General features: G+C 31.5%; 1 protein-coding gene across 1 annotated transcript in view; it reads left to right on the forward strand.

The window, feature by feature from the left end:
• Nucleotides 1-18,213, forward strand: part of Eif3e (eukaryotic translation initiation factor 3 subunit E) — a 42,465-nt gene that overhangs the window by 7,758 nt on the left and 16,494 nt on the right. The window contains exons 4-7 of the mRNA XM_005316248.5: nucleotides 1,993-2,035; nucleotides 2,983-3,087; nucleotides 8,591-8,716; nucleotides 9,378-9,502. Of these exons, the coding sequence (XP_005316305.1) occupies nucleotides 1,993-2,035; nucleotides 2,983-3,087; nucleotides 8,591-8,716; nucleotides 9,378-9,502 (399 nt within the window). The remainder of the gene's footprint in view (nucleotides 1-1,992; nucleotides 2,036-2,982; nucleotides 3,088-8,590; nucleotides 8,717-9,377; nucleotides 9,503-18,213) is intronic.

Genomic DNA, 18,213 nt, shown 5'->3' on the forward strand with positions numbered 1-18,213 from the left:
TCCGAAAACAACAACAACAACAACAAAAAAACTCCTGTCTGGGCAATTCATGAAGCACATAAGTTGCCTAGTGGAAGAGAAACCTGAACTCATTTTATCACTTGCTACATTCTTTCATATCTGTCTACTCTCAATGCTCAGCTCAAGGAAGGTGGTGTGGAGCTGATAAGATTATTTTATTACTAACTTTCCTTTAGCTAAAAATAGAGTTATTGTTTGGTTTCCAAAGAAAGTAATGTTGCCTTAGTTTGATTTAAGACATACCACTAATTGAAGCCTTTTTGGATATTAGAAATATTTTTAAATAAAATTATTAAAATTAAATAATATCATTGTGAAAGTCTTAGCTATCAATATATTCCTGAAGGTGTTGACATGTTGCAGCTTTAGTTTGTATAATATGTGTTCAAACCAGATATTTAGAGACTAGCTCCACATTTTTATTGTGATTTGAGGATATGTTAATTACATATTTTTAGAAAACAAGCAAATACTGTATAATTACTATGCCATGCTGTAGGATACTATACTATGGCATATTATACTCACATACACTTATAAAACTTTCTTATAAAGATATAGTATAACTAAATTACTTGTATATTCTTGAAATAAATGAGTAATTATAGACTGTCAAGCCACATATAAGTGCTTACAAAGGAATGCCTAAAATAATCCAGGTGTTGGAGTACATTTGAATATTTAGGATGCTTTAGTCATTTAAAGCCTGGGAAGTAATGGTATTAGGAAATGAATAAGATGGACATAAGATGTGTTCACCAAATATTAGGAAAATACTTCCTTGTAGCTTAATAGGAGGTAAATGGGAGATGAATAATCAAGTGTTAACATTTGCAATATGAATAAACTTATAAACTATCTATTTTCAAAGGAGTAGAATCTTTCAAAGGAATAAACTTTTATTTTTCATACTTTCTCAGAAATACTAAGTCAGCTGTAAGTCAGGGATTATATACCTGAGTGGCATAAGGAGTATGATAACATAGTTATTTACTATGATCCACAGAAATGTTTTCTTAAAATCCTATTATGTTAAAATTTCATGCAAACTTCATATTCACTATTATAATATACCCTTATTAATTTTAATGATGACATCTTTCTTCCTTATTAAATCTTGAAATAAAATTAGACTCCCAGATTTTTTAACTGGGTTTAGTAGCACACACCTATAATCCCAGCAGCTCAGGAAGCTGAAGTAGGAGGTTTGCAAATTTGAACCTGGGCTTCTTAGAGAGAACATGTCTCAGAAATAAAAGGGACTAGGAATGTAGCTTAGTGGTAGAGTATCCCCCTCCCCCCCCCCTACATCTTTTTAATTTTTAAAAATGAACATAAGAAAGGCATCTATGCCTGTCTGTTCATTGTCCCTTGATATCTTTTTCATTAACTTTTCTTTTACCAATTTGTTAGCATCTTAAATTAATGCAAAGTTGATTTAAGTTAAATTGGGTTATTTGGCAGTTTGTTATAAATAATGATTATATAGGATATGTGACATAGGCATTGTAAATTTGACCTGATTTATTAATCTTGGAAACTTGCCAAATCACTGTTCCTCTGAAAAATATCAGATTGAGGAGGGAGATAACATTTATATATAGGATTAATCCTTGCTATCTTATGTAGCACATTTTTTGAGCCCCTCTTTTATAAGACTGTATTACCCATCAAAATTGTAATCTCAGAGAGCAAATATCATTCTTTGTAGATTACTACCTAAGTAAACTACCATAAAAACATATATATTCTGGTTTTATTTAAAATGTCTTAAGGACCTTACTTTAGATGTGGTAAATCGGCATTTATAATTTTTAAATTAGAGCTAAAGAAATCTGAAAGTGAATTTTTTAAGTTTGTAATTCTCATATTAAGATATTTAAATTAACTTTGTGTAGGTAATAACTTAGAAGTTGGATATGCTTGTATTCTGTGTGTTAAATACAATAATTTTTGCTTTTTATTATTAAGGGATGGTCGGATGCTATTTGACTACCTGGCAGACAAGCATGGGGTAAGTGTTTTTAAAAATGTTTCAAAGTATTCATGATCTAATAAGGCTAATTAAATATAAGTGCTATGCAGGTAGGTTCAAATCTTGGTTTACTCATAATTTCCACATTTACATATTAAATATATCAGTTATGTTTTTGAAAATTTAGTTTTTCAAAAGTAGTATTGATAGGAAAATATGTTTATAATTACCTTTAAATAACAGATTCTGATAATTACTCATATTATAGTATTTGTTAGTACCAATTGCAAGCTAAGAATTTCAGGGCACAGGGTGCCTTTTTTGTGGATTCACAAGTAAGTAAAAACGGAACTAGATATGAATTAGAAATGCTTTAAGTAGTAGAATTAAGCAATTCCTTGGGTTCTTGACATCAAAGTCTTCTTAAGTTCTCAAATCCACAAGTAAAAAAATGTTATAACCTTTTCTAGCCATTTCTTAATCTCATTTCTCCTGTATTAACTCAAAGTGTGATGCTTTGCGTATAATCTTTACCTTGCATTCAAAACAAAAGGTTTTTTTTTAATTTGTTTAGTTGTTTGGACACATTATCTTTATTTATTCATTTGTTTGTTTATTTATTTTTATGTGGTGCTGAGGATCAAACCCAGTGCCTAACACTGCTAGGCAAGCACTTGACCACTGAGCCACAACCCTAGCTCCTTGCATTCAAGTTTCACCTCTCATTTAATAATTACTATAACAAAGAAAGTACTGGAGCAGAATACTCTTTCTGATGTCCATACAGCATATTTGAGTGGATTTGTGTATTTTCCATTTTATAGTTCTTTTAGATTTCAGTTCCACTTTGTTTACAACTTTTTTATTCAAAAAGTTGGTTTGGTTTGGAGGCTAGTTTTTAGTTAACTGAGGTTTATTCTACACATTTTATAGAATCGAATTTTAAATCTCATTAACAAATAAACTACTACTTTTTTTTTTCCTAGTTTAGGCAGGAATATTTAGATACACTCTACAGGTACGCAAAATTCCAGTATGAATGTGGAAATTACTCAGGAGCAGCAGAATATCTTTACTTTTTTAGAGTGTTGGTAAGTATTTTATTTTATTTCTGTGTCCTCTATTTTGTAGAATTTTCTTGGTTCCTCAAAATGTGTATAGATTTCGTTCTGTCCACATTTTCAACAGTCCTTGGCAAAGAAGGGAGGAAATGAACCTTTCACAGCAAAAAAAAAAAAAAAAGGAAACTTTACATTAGGACCTCAAAATTTGGAGAATTAACTTGTCCTTGAAATCCAAAAGCAGGAACTACTGATTTGTTGCTATGTGAATTTTAGCATTAGTGGAATTCTGTGGTGTAATAGATTTATTATAATATTAGTAAGTGGCATAACCTAGGTGTTTATTATTTAATAAATTCATAATTCTTAATTTTAATTAAATATTTAGTCCTAAATCATTTTAAACATCTGTGGAAATCTAATGGTATTTTTAAAAGATTTTATGTTTTAATAGTAACTTTTTCTATTTAGCTATGCCTTCAACTTAGAATGCAATGATTAATGGTTTTACCATTATGTGAGATATATAGATAAGTTTAAATAATACTATTAACCATAAAGTACCCTTCTTGTTAGAAAGAAGTCTGTTTAATGAATTCCTAGCCTAGATGCAGTGCTTTTGTTAGGGAAGGAGAGTTGTGTAAAGCCAGTTAAAAATCAGGCCTTCAGATAGACTTTCTTCATTCTCTCTTCTGTTTAGCTAATTGTATTAATAAATGCCTTCTACTATAACCGAAATAGCTTTATGTAGCCTCACATTTGAGAAATTACAATTTGTTACTTACTTTCAGTTAGTAAGCAAGTACCTAAAAGCCTGTGATTTCTCTCCATAATCCTGGAAGTTGGAAAAGACTCACAAAGAAAAGACTTATAGCTTCTACCTTTGATTGTTTTCTATAAAATTTAATTTTCCCTTTTTGTGGGGAAGGGAACAGATTGGTGTTATTAATTCATACAGTTCCTATGTTGAAATTGTGCAAAAAAACTTCGTTTTTAAAGTTATCCACTATCCTTCTCTCGAAACATAAAGTTGTTCTGTGTATTCCCAACTTTGATTTAAAACAAGTTATTTTTCTTTTCTTTCCATGTTCAATTTGATTCTTCATTTGCAGATTAGCTGTGGTTAGCTTGCAAGTGCATTGAAGGTAATCAGTGATGCTAAACTTGTGGTGATTTATCAGAAAATTCCATCAGGTTTACTTTGAATATTACCAGGGATTTAGGAGAGCAAAAGTTGATTACTTTGAAAATGTAAACAGCTTAAACCAGGATTGTAAAATCAGAAGCCTGGTATGATTACAGGTACATGAAAAGAATTGGTTATTCATATCATTTGTTAATTCTGGGATTGAATTTTGAGAATGAAGATTTAGTGTCATGTTAGAGTTCCAGCACAGTAAATTTATTGTTGCTGGTCAGTGAGTGAATGTGCCATTTTGCTAAGACATGGAAACTTAAGGTAACTTCTGGAAATCCAGATATTGAAACTCTTCTAGCATATCCACCCTTGAAAGCAGGTTGGTATGAAGAGCCAACTGTAATGACATGGAGTTGAGCCAGAGTAGTACACATGAACCTTTTGGGGATTAAAAAACTCACTATACTTCTACAAAAAGCTTTTATTGCAGAATATGTATCATTTTAATTTAAATAGTAACATTATGTTTATGTAGTATGGTTTTATAATTAGTGTGAAAATTTTCATAATTGGTAGTTAAAGACTTTGGGAATTTTTATGTTTACTTTTTAAAATATGGCAATATAAAAAATGATGTCTTTAAAAAATCTGGCTTAATTTTAAGTTTTTGCATTGCTCCAACAAATCTTGTGCTGGAACTCAAATATCATTTTGGTAGAGTGGTGAATACTGTGATCTGAACACAAAAAACATATTAATGTAAATAATGTCTTGACATTAAGAGCAGTGAATATATAGAGATTGAATAGTTCTTAGAAGTTAGGTGCAACTCAGTTTTAAATTTTTGTCTCATCTTGTGCTTTCTGTTGGCATATTGGCAGAGGTTAAGAATGCTAAGATTAAAAGAATAAGAATAGATTATATTATGTTTTTTTGCTTTTAGATAGATCTGTGTATTTGAAATTTTAATATCAAAAATAAAAATTGTGTTTTGCATTTGGGATGAAAAGCATCATTGTTTTCATTTATTTAATTTTTCTGCGATAGCTTTGTTCATTTCTAAATTTTTTTTCTGATGGTTAGTTATTCTTTTAAATCTATGGTTAGAGAAACATAAGCTATGAAAGAGCCATTGTAACTATGCTCTGAGATTAGAATTTGACTCTCTGAATGACCTATTGTAGGTCAGTGTTGTATAAATTAAAGCAGTGTGACCCTAGAATCTGCCTTTATTTTAAAAGGACTTGGAGACTTTTATACAGTAAGGAATTCTTAGATGCATCCATTTTTATTGTGAAGTTTCTTTGCCTTATGCACTGAGAAATGTGTTAATTGAAATGAAATGGAGAAGGTTGGTAGGAACTTTTTAATGCTTTTGTTTTGAAAGTTAACACTGAACTATTTAATTAAAACTGCCATCACTATATGTACCCTTTGGTCTGGCTTCAAAATATAACCCGGTAAGCAAGTATTTGAAGTAAACATCACTCTAAGATGCTAGAACTCTTTGTGATCAGAGCTTTGTAGATATATATGTGTATATATGGCACTGAGGGTGTATCCACTGTTAAATGTAGACCATTCCATGTAAAAGTAATTTTCTGTGAAGCTCAGACAGCTTGAGAAGTGAGCATGCTCGTGCATGCTTATAGTCCCAACTGCTCTGGAGGCTGAGGCAGAAGGAGCTCTTCCCTACAAGTTCAAGACCAGACTACCCTGGAAAGCATATACAAAGACCCTATCCCCCTGGGAAAAAAAAATAATAATAACAGCAGTTTGAGTACTGGTGGCTTTGGAAGGCTTTTTTAGGGTCTTGACTGAGGTTTTGGCTTTGACGTACCCTGTTGTAATATCAGTATAAAAGATGTCTATTTCATATTGATTTTTCAGACATGGTTTTTCGTGTTTTAACATCTGAAATTGGAATGTGACTTAAATTAGTTGTTGGTAGTTTTTGGTTTTGGAAACACAAAATGTTCTATCTTAAAATTTATGGCAACTTAAGACTTGATGAAATATTTTATTTCCCAGATTTCCTTTCCTAAGAAGGATCAAACATTTAAACATTTAATCCTTTATAATTGGAACAATGATTTTTGTGGGTTTTTAAAAATTATTTACTCGTTTATTTATGTAGTTATTTATTTATTTTTGCACTCCTGTGAATTTAACCCAGATCCTTGCACGTGTCTTGAACTTGTGCTTCTCTTGCATTCGCCTCCGGAGTAGCTGGTATTATAGGTCATACTTGGCTTAATTTAAACAAATTTTGCAAATGCATATAGGTGGATAACTGTCACCTGTTAAGATTAAGAGTATTTTCTGTGGTCTCTTTGTAGTTGTGCTCTACCCCTAGCTTTATATTCCTATAGATTAGTTTCGCCTGTTCTCAAATATCACGTGGAAGGATATAGTATGTCTGTGTGTGTGTCTGACTTTATTTTCAACAGCAATTTTTTGAGATTCATTCACGTTATTGTATTTATGAAAAGTTGGATTCTTTTTATTGCTAAGTAGTATTCCATTCTATGAATATACCAAAATCTAAATATGTAGTTGTCTGTGTTAATGAGCATTTGGATTACTTCCAGTTTTGCCTATAACAAATATAGTCATGAATATTCATGTACAAGTTATGTTGTGGATATACTTCATTATAATAATTAAAACTAGTGGTTTCATGGCTGTGTTTTTGAATTTAATTTATAAATGTAGTCTCTATTAATTTGCCTGCTCTTAGACTTTGCTAAATGTTTTCTAGTACATTTGAGATAATTAGTACTACCAAAGAAAGAAATTTAGGGTGGGCAGAGTTTTGTTCAGTTTTATGATATCGTTTCCCTTTCCTCATCATTTTTTAAAATTTATTTTTTTTATTTATTGTTTTTAGACATCAGGATGTATAGGTGACAGTAGAATGTATTTTGATGTGTTACACATACATGGAATATAACTTATTCTAATTAGGATCCCATTTTTGTGGTTGATCATGATGTGGAGTTTCACTGGTGGTTTACTTGTATATGAACATGGGAAAGTCATGTTCGATTCATTCTACTATATTTCCTATTCCCATCCCCTCTCACTTCCCTTCATTCCTCTTTGTCTAATCCAATGGAACTTATATCCCCTCCATCCCCCCTTATTATGTATTAGTATCTTCATATCAGAAAATTCTGTCTTTGGCTTTTGGAGATTGGATTACACTTAGCATGATAGTCTGATTACATCCATTTATTGGCAAATGCCATAATTTCATTCTTCTTTGTGGCTGAGTAACATACCATTGTGCAGACACCACATTTTTTTTAATTCATTCATATGTTGAAGAGCACCTAGGTTGGTTCCATAGCTTAGCTATTGTGAATTGAGCTATTACAAACATTGATGTATCACTTAGTATGCTAATTTTAATTCCTTTGGATATATACCAAGGAGTGGAATAACAGGATCAAATGGTAGTTTTATTTCAAGTTTGAGGAATTTCCATACTACCTACCAGAGTGATTGCACCAATTTGCAGTCTCACCAGCAATGTATGAGTGTATCTTTTCCCCCACATCTTCACTAAATTTATGTTTACTAGTATTCTTGATAACTGCCATTCTGACTAGAGTGAGATGGAATCTTAGTGTGGTTCGTCATCATTTTGATAATAACATTTACTGAGTTCTTACTATTTATCAGGGGATATAATTTCTACATATGTTATTTAAGCTACACAACTGACTTGGGTTATATTACTATCTCTATTATAGACCCTCTCGTTCCCCTCATGAATAAAAATTATCTACCTTATGGGGGGCTTTTTAGGATTACAGGAAAACTAACTGTTTAGTACCTAATCCTTCAGTAAGTATTTTTATTAACTAGTGAGACTATTTTTTTTCTCTTTATATATAACCGCTTACATTTGTGTCATCATTTGGAGGTTGTTTTTTTTTTTTCATTTTGTACATAATTTTCATTACACTGTGAATGAGATCCACAAGTCTTTGTTTCTTACATCTTCATTCCAGTGGTCCAGTTTTTAATTACAGATTTGAAATCAGTGATATTTAGATAAATTTCTGTGAATCTCACTTTATTTCTAAAGTCTTGGGCTCCTAAAATTTGTGTATGTAAATTATTTCAAGTAGGTTGTGTTAAAACAGTGCTGGTATTTCCTGGTTTAAAAAGTTTTCTTTATTTTCTGATTTAGATTGAATATTAAAGATTAAATACTTTTAGTAAATTAAGTTATTTGAAATAGTATGATCTAGTAAGGATTTAGATAACTAAAGTTTTAGGTGAAAAGGTAACATCTTTTTGTAGGCTAGGTGGCTGTGTGGGGTATGACATTATCTTTTTCCCTCTAGAGGGTCAGAATATAATTAATTATGATTGTTTAAACAGGTCCCAGCAACAGATAGAAATGCTTTAAGTTCACTATGGGGAAAACTGGCTTCTGAGATCTTAATGCAAAATTGGGATGCAGCTATGGAAGACCTGACACGATTAAAAGAGACCATAGATAATAATGTGAGTTGCACTTTTTCAGAATGATTTATACATACATGTGATATTTTCTGATAAGGAAGAATACTGTATAGTTTATGGGGTGGGGGGAACTGAAGTTTCAAATTAGCTTTTGTTTGACTTGACAAATCAGTATGAATTTATGAACTGACCAGTTCTACTGAATCTCCATTGGAGATAATGACCAAACTTCTTTTGGTTCTTATAGAAAAGAACTCAGTCTTTAATATTGCTATAGCTGCTGTGCCTGTTCATTCTATGCCAGTGTTATTATTTATTAGGGCCTCCTGTTATTGAATGTCCTGTGCATATGATGACATGTGTATTAGGTGTAATTAATGTCTAATGAAATCAACTAGGAAACGTTTAGTTTAGTCCTTGATATTAAAATGTTTTCTGAAGTGATTGTAGTTTATAATCTTAAGTATTATTTAGTGGACATTATGGATTCTGTCTGTAAGAACTATGTGATGAGATTTAAAGGTTGAGAATCATGCAGAGAGGAAGAATGGGGTCAGACTTTGATGATAATGACCCTAGTACATGCCTTAAAAAGGTCCAGTTTTTAATCACAGATTTGAAATCAGTAATATTTAGTCTCTTCTCTTTTTCTCTTATATTAATTTTTTTTCTTTATATTCACCCCCCTCCCCCATTCTTTTAGTCTGTAAGTTCTCCACTCCAGTCTCTTCAGCAGCGAACATGGCTCATTCACTGGTCTTTGTTTGTTTTCTTCAATCACCCCAAAGGTCGTGATAATATTATTGATCTCTTCCTTTACCAACCACAGTAAGTTATTTCACTGTGTTAACATTTAAATTTGTTGTTCTAGGGCTGAGGCTGTAGCTAGAGAGCTTGCCTTTTATTTGTGAGGCACTGGGTTTGATCCTCAGCACCAAATAAAAAGTAAATAAATAAAATAAAGGTATTGTGTCCATATACAACTAAAAATATTTTTTAAAAATTTTTGTTCCTCATTTATTTATTCCTTGTGTGGTAGATTTGCTTTCAATTGGAAAACTCACATGTAACTCTTAAGTGCTTTATTTTATAAAGTGTACTGTAGGCCCCTCAAAGTACTATTTTGATGTCTCTGAGTCAGTAGCATGGGTATTATGTAGAATCTCAGGACTCACCAAAAAAGAGCTAATTGGAACATGTTTAACAAGGTGCTAGAAAATTTATATATAAAGTTGGACTCCCATATACGTGGGTTTGCTCATCTATGATTCAGCCAACCAAAGATTGAAAATATTCAGGGGGAAAATATTTCTGTACTGAACATGTATAGATAGATTCTTTGTTCTTGTGTTTATAGCATAACAGCTACATGTATAGCACTTATATTGTATTAGGTGTTAACCTGTGATTTTAAGATGATTTCAAGTATATGGGAGGATGTGCTTAGTTTATAAGTGAACACTACTCCATTTTAGATAGAGGAATTGAGCATTGGTAGATTTTTGTTTGTTCAGGGTCTCCTAGAAACAATTTCCTGTGAATACTCAAGGATGACTATACATTAAAGTTTTAGAAGTAATGCTCTAGTTTATGTTATTGGAAAGAAATACATATATCCTAGGGAAGAATCCTTTTTATATCATCTTTGTCCTATCCAGCTTTTTGTTAATCTGTTGACAATAAGAAATTCACTTTTTTGGTGAGTATTTATTTTCCTTTCTTCTTTGCCTCATTCCATCCCATTTTGTTACAAAATTCAATTTACAAAACTTAAGACATTTTTGTATAGTTTGATGTGATGATAGCACACAGGGCATGCAATGGATCATTTTGCATTATGGATAATATACTTTATTGATATATTCTTTATATTCCATAATTACTATGTGCCTGATTTTTATGTTTATTGTTTTGCTTGTTTGCTAATATATTGCTGTTGTGTATGTGGGTATATGTAGCCTGCCTTTATTTTGTTGTCACTCTCATAAGTGGTTCATTACAGGATCAAAATAAAAGGTTCAGAATATTTTCTTTTAATGAGGAATTTAGTAAATTTTCATTTACCATCACAAAAAAAAGAGAAAGAAATTCACTGCTTTATGAATTATTCTAAATGCACATTTTATTCCATTGTTAACTACTAAATTTCAAAAATTTACTCTTTCAGTTGAGTTCAAATGCCCCTAAAACTTTGGTTCCTTCTTTCTCAATTAGTTTCTGAAACAAGTCTGCTTTATGTAAACATCTCATATTTGAAGATAATTTTCACTTCTGTGTCCTTTAGAATAAGTATCTCCATGTTACTTCATTAAATTATAGATTTTTAGATTTTAGCACTGGCTTGATTGTCTTCTTTGGATCATTTGCATTTATTTCATACCTTAAAATCTGTAACTTCAAAATTTAAGCCTATTCTAGGATTATTGTCTGAGATTTATAGAGTGTGGTGGCAAAATTAGCTCCCATTTGTACATTTACTTAATTAATATAACCTATTTATTTGCTTCTTGTTATGACTTATATTAACTGCATTGTTAACCAGATTTCATGTAAATACCCCTTTTTTAAAAAAATATTTGTTTATTTTTAGTTGTATATGGACACAATACCTTTATTGTGTGTTTTGTATTATTTTTATGTGGTGCTGAGGATCGAACCCAGTGCCTCACATGTGCAAGGCAAGCATGCTACCATTGAGTTACAAAACCAGCCCAAGATTTCACATAAACACTCTTAAACCATGTTTTTGCTGTTTATTAATAACCTAAATAAAGATTTATATTTTGTTTTGTGCTCACAGTTGTCTGTTAAATTATGATTTTAACACATTTACAACAACAAAATTTATGGTTTTAACGTGTTTTTAAAAATGCATGTTTGTTATGGTTTATATGTGGTGTCCCCCAAAAGCTCATGTGTGAGACAATGCAAGAAGATTTAGAGGGGAAATGATTGGGCTGTAGCCTTGACCTAATTAGTGAATTAATCCCTGATGGGATTAAGTGAGTGGTTGCTGGAGGCTGGAAGTGGTTCATTGCGGGTATGATTATGGGATATATATTTTTTATCTGGAGAGTGGAGCCTCTATCTCTCTCTCCTACCTGATCAACATGTGAACTGCTTCCCTTTGCCACACTCTTCCACCAGCATGTTCTGTCTCACCTTGAGCACTGAGGAATGGATCCAGCCACTTACGGACTGAGACCTCTGAAACTAGCTCCTAAATAAACCTTTCCTCTATGGTTGTTTTGGTGGGGTCTTTCAGTTGCAAGCAAAAAAGCTCACTAAAACAACATTTTAATTCACAAAAACATAGTTTAGAAAGAGATAGTGTAATGAAGATTAAGTTAACAGCCTATTTTTATTTATTTTTTTTCCATAATTTTTGGTCTTGAAAGTAAAATGATACTCTTGATGGTTTTGGATAGGTTGATGGGATATAAAGATCTAAACTGAATTACATTAATAAGCATGTACTGTAAAGAGTTTGCTTTGGGAACATTTTTCAGATTGAAATATTTGACCTTGTCAGTTAAATTGTTAACATAATCAACCAGGAATTTGAATTTAAAAGAAATTTAAGTTATTGATACAGTTTTTAAAATATTTAGACAATGGAAAAGTGCCAGTATTGTGTGTGTGTGTGTGTGTGTGTGTGTGTGTGTGTGTGTAGATAAAGGAGTAATTTTAATTTTTAATAGATGTGTATTGTGATTTCTGCATTAAATACTAAATGTTTACCTGAATTCTGGTTAATAGAAACACTTTTAATAGTCTAGTTTGTTTTTCATACTAACATTGCAACTTAAGTTCAGTATTGATATAATTTAGTCATTGTTTGCATGTTTCTGTAATAGGAATTTTTTTAATAAAGGAAAAACAGATATGGCATTGAGTGAGGAGATAGTGTATGAACTTTGCCTGCATTCTAAAGTTTTAATTATAAGTGAAAATAAATGGTGAGAGATGAAAATTATAATTTATACAGCATTATGGTTATTTCTGTTTTCTAATGAGGGGTGTTTATAACATTGAAATATGCCTTCTCTCTACATATTCACGAGTGTGTATACAACAGCCTTGTTCTGCCTGTGTGGTTGTTCCTTTCTTAAGTCCTATTTGTGGGAAATTCAGTATTAATATTATAAATTAGAAATTTTTTTTGCATGTTTCTCTTTGCTGGATGTTATAGTTTATAACCAAATCAATAGTCTATACATTGGAGGAAATGAAAAGCTAGGTTAAAATGTTTAGGGGGAAAAAAAGCCAACAGACTACTAAAATAATCCTGTAAGGATGGCATTTCTTTGTTCTGACCTTGACATGGTAAGCTCTGAACATTTATTTGTCAATATTCTGAGGAACAAATTTGAATCTAGCTTTAAAAACAAACCTGATTTATAAACCAGATTGCCATCAGTAATTTAAAATGAGTAGTATAAGTGCTAAGAGGATTAAGTATATGGTGCATTTGACCAGAATGTTCTCATCTTGTAGACTTGTTACATAGGAATCTATATAACAAACCAGAGGTTGCTTTATAGATTCTTGGAATCAGAATAGAGAATTAGTTTTTTATAGATTCTTGGAATCAGAATAGAGAATTAGTTTATGGCTAGAATGTTTACCTGGCACCATCAGGTTAAGCTGGACAGACAACCATCATTGCAATAGGAATATTCCTGCTACTAGGACCATGCAATTTTTGCATGTGTAACACCTTAAACATTTGGTTGAACATTCCCAAGTTTTATTTTCATCATTCTCTATCAGCATTCTTTACATTGCTCTCATTCCTCCATATTGACCAATATATATTTAAATATGTTAATATCTTTTATTAGATTATTCTGTGGTCCTCTCATCTGGTGATTAATTAGTCTCAGCTGCTGTCTTGTTTACTTACTACTACTATGAGAGTAGGCCCTTATAGCCTGGTTCTTGAGAAGTACCTTTTCCTGTATCCTTTATGCAGCCATCAAACTATTCTTATGAAAAAAAAAGATGCTTTGAGAATTTCAAACTCAATATTTGAGTACATATTTCTCAGTATCTATGGAGATTTAATCAAACATGCATGCAAATGAGACAATATTTAGTAATAATTTAGTCAGTATTTTCCTTCCCTCCTGACTAAAACCTGTAAGTTTATCCTAAGAGTGGATTGATATTCTGAAAGTGAAGAATGGGGAGATGAGCCTGACCTGAATGAGCAGAGTTGACCTTAGCATGGATCCTGTCACAGCTGCCTCCAGTGTTGGTGATGCCTAGTGCTGGATTAAGGATAAGGAAAGGTTTTCCTGAATTCAGCCATAGGAATCAATATGAATTGGCTTTCTATGCTGCCACTTTGTAGTATAACTACTTCTGTGTTTTTTTTGCAATTGTGTATTTAGCCCAAAAGAAATGTTGAATTCGTCTGGCTCTTAGAACATTTTCAAGCACTAAGGGAAATATAAACTAGAAAGATGAAAGTATTTGAACCCCCTTTGAAAATTCTATAATGAGTCACTTGCTGACAACTCTTGACATTCATGAAATTAAACTTTAATTCATTACCTGTTGTTATAGATATTAGTAATACAATTGTGATTTTGATTTTAAGATAAAAATCAAATTTTTATAAAAGGAAATATTTTAAAGCCAGCCCTCAAATTAATATATAGCTTCTAGTACTTGCTCACTTTTAAAATTTTTAATAAAAAGCAAAGAAAAATACAACAAAGGCAATGAAAATAAAATTAACTATATGGTAAAAAATATTGAAATTACTAGTCTTAACCTATTAATTTCATTGAAAATAAAAGAAAATAAAACTTGAATGCTATAATATTTTAAAAATTAAAAATCATAAGGACAAACTCTTCTTGGAGGATATTCTCTACATTCAAGAATACCCCAGGTGGCATTATTATATCAGTTAACCAAGGAAGGAATTTTGAGGGGTTTTGTTGTTCTTAAATGAATCCACTGAAAGGACTCTGGGTTATTATTTCAGAGTTGATAAAAGTGTGTGTAGATCTGGGGTTATAGCACAGTGGTAGAGCGTTTGCCTAGCATGCATGAGGCGATGGGTTCAATCCTTAGCACCTCATAAAAAGAAATTTATTTCTACAACTAAAAATATTTTTTTAAGTGTGTGAATATGTGGGTATGCTCTAACTTTATGAAGCAAATAGGCCTCTATTGGAACATACTTAACTTAAAAGCCTCCCTCTTTGGTGATCCAAATTAGTAATATATGCTGAAGCACTATTGGATGTATGGAAGGAGAAATAGAATGACATTAGAGTTATCTTAGGGAATACTGTTTCAAATAGCCAATGACCCTTAAATATTTTGGTCAACCCCTTATTACTATTAAGAATTGTTGAATGTGATTTTCTTTGCATTGATTATATCTATTCAGGTTTTATATTTATTGATGTTTTAAACACAGAGTTTAAAAATTAGAGCAATAGTATATATTTCTTAATTGCTAAGTAGTAAATTGATTGGATTTGTGAAACTTAGGTGAAGAATGACTTTTTCAAAAGAATTTAGTGAAAAGAATGGCATTTTTAGTTTTTGTATCTCTTTAATTGCTTGGTTAACATCTGTGTTTGCTGGATTTTCATATCTGCTTTTAAACGTAATTTTCATTTGTTTTGATGGGTTTTGTTTAAAGTATATGAAGAAAGCCTAAGTCTCATATATAAGTCTTTTCTGTATGTAGTTAGAAAACAGGTGTGTTTATATCTAAACACCTATTCAGATTACTGTGAATATTCTTTTTGAATAATACAACAAAACCTCACACGTTTTTTTAAAAGTTATTTTTAATATGAAATCTGAAACCATATCATTAAACTTCTTGTTCTTAACTATATTGATATTCTAGACTTATTCATGTATTTTACAACTTGGAATGAATTTTACCCATACATGACTTTATAACACACATTGGTTGTTTTGGAAATATTGGTGCAGTGAGTTGTGCAGGTATTCCAATGTGTTAACATTGTACAACATCAAAAAACCCTGCATTGATTGCTATCAGTGCCAAACCCATTAGAAAAGGCTTTAGGTATTTTAAAGCTGAAAAGCTTCCAGTGATAGATAAAAAAAATTTTCCACAGTTCTACTTTTCTTAAAGAGTCTTTTTTAATTTTTCAAACAGCAGAAGTATTTCCAGTTTTTACAGTTCTTTATTTTATTTTATTTTATTTTTTATTTCTGAAGGACTGGTTCACTCCATTTTCTAGAAGAAATCCTAATCTGAATAACTTTGATTTTGGTTCATTTAGGTGAAAATAGTGTTCTTTGAGAAAATGAGCTAATCATCACTGAAGCATTTTTTCCCCCACAACACAAAACACACGTGTTCAAAGTGCAAATTTCTGCCATTACCTGGGACTTTTCTCATTGTCTCACTAATACACAGCCCTGTCTTACAGTCAAAAAGATGTGAAAAGGGCAGCCCCCTCCTTCTTGGGAGCCTCCTTCCAAGCAAGTAAGCTTCATTAAGAGCCATATGAAGGTTTTGGAGGGGGAATGAGGTGCTGGGATCAAAGAGGAATGAAGTGGTCCTCATGTATCCTTCAAGTATTTTTTATTAAAGACAGTTATGACACTTAAGTATGCAGCAGGAGTGCTTTGTACATTTCCATTTAGTCATACAGGGTATTAAAAAAATTAGTAATCAAGGTTTGAAGTTTTTAGAATTAATGATTTGTACTGTCTAATTGAAGACCTGGTTGAAACTGGCAAATATATATATATGTATATATTTAACTGCACAACTATGAAGGTAAAAATTAAAGTGCCTGGTATGGTTTGATGCCATGACCAAAAGATTTGTTAACAACTTAATGATTTTTAGTAACTTAACTGAATGATGTAAATGTGTTATATTGATATTTTAAATGAATTATGAATTGGGGAAGGTGTGTGTACATTTTGGAAATAATTTTATTCATTTATCTTTGAAGTGGAAGTTCAGATGCCAGTACAGGTTAAAGTCTCTGAGATCGTGTATATTATCATTTCTGCCATAATTTATTCTATATCTAAAATGGATTACACATTTGAAAAATGTTGAACTTTTAAGTGTAACATAATATATATCAGGTGCAAGGTTGAACCCTGGTCCTGGGCTATTAGAGGTGAGGCTTTGCTACTAAATGTAAATGGTGTCCGAAGAAGAATGCATTTAAATTACAATGCCTTCTTGTTCCCCAGTTAGAAAGAGAAAGATGCCAAGTTCTTAGCAGTTTAATTTGCTTTCTATGTAAAAACAATGTGAATATCCTAAGAATTTTCAAGTTTTATTATTAACAGGACATCTAGGTGGTACCTCGAATTTGTCCTGCCATTAGTTTTCATATTTTTGTATTATCTTTTGATTACTAAATTTTCTGACTTATGATTGTGAAACACTAGGAAAACTTCAGTAAAATTGTACAGTTGGAACATGGCTGTACTAGAGTAAAAAAATAAACTGAAACCTTTTTACTCAGCTACCATGAAATAACATTTTAAAAGAAATACTGAGGCTCTTATTTAAAATTAAAAAATGATAGAATTTGATATAAAAATGGAGAGGTATTGCCCATTTTCAAATAGTTTATAGTCCAAACTAATAACACAGAAAGTAACAGGAGAATACATTGGTGAGAATTGGAGAAAAGTTGGAACATCCAAATGAAAATTTAGACTCTTCAATTTGGATTGACAGAGAAAAAAGATAATAAACCAGAGAGGTAAAATAAAAGAATACACTGGTAATATATAGGCTGTTAACATGGATTTATGTTTTTCCTTGTGTCTGAGTTAAATATTATTTTAAATTTGATTATCATTATAATTGATAATCATAAGAATGGGTATTGAGATAGCTTTGAAAGAATTATTCCTAATCCCTATGTCATGACCTTCCTCTGTTTTCCTGTACATACTTGCACGGGATGAATGGATCACTTCTGCCTTAAAAAGTGGGATATCTTTGCTTTGTTTGGAAATCCAGAACCATGGAAATGCTGTGTATTAGGGGTCTGCAAACTCTGAATCACTGGCTGATAAATCTTGCCCATGGCCAATGTTTTCCTATGCTTTCTCGATCTAAGAATAGCTTTTACATTTTACATGGCTTGAGGGGAAATGAAGTATGTTTTGTGATTTGAAAACTATATGAACTTTAAACTTCATTGTCCATAAGTTTTTATTGGAAAGCAGCTTCTCTTACTAGGATATGTAGGTGATCTTAGATATGTATATAGATACTGTTTGGCTGCTTTTGAAGTATACTGGTGGAGTTGAGTAGTTGAGATAGAGGTTATACATTATGCTTTGTCTCCCATTCTACTGCTATGGATGCTACAGTTATACCTGAATGATGTTTTTCATGCCATGTGTATTATCACACTGAAACATTTTGTTTACTTATATATTTTTATTATTATAAGTGAATATTTACGTCAAAACAAAGAGACAGATGGACTTTAAATGTGCTTTTAAGGCACAATGGAGTGGAATTTTTTCCTTATACTGGATTAGATAGT

Source organism: Ictidomys tridecemlineatus, chromosome 7 (genome assembly GCF_052094955.1).
Source record: "Ictidomys tridecemlineatus isolate mIctTri1 chromosome 7, mIctTri1.hap1, whole genome shotgun sequence".
In the NCBI taxonomy this organism is placed as follows: domain Eukaryota; kingdom Metazoa; phylum Chordata; class Mammalia; order Rodentia; family Sciuridae; genus Ictidomys; species Ictidomys tridecemlineatus.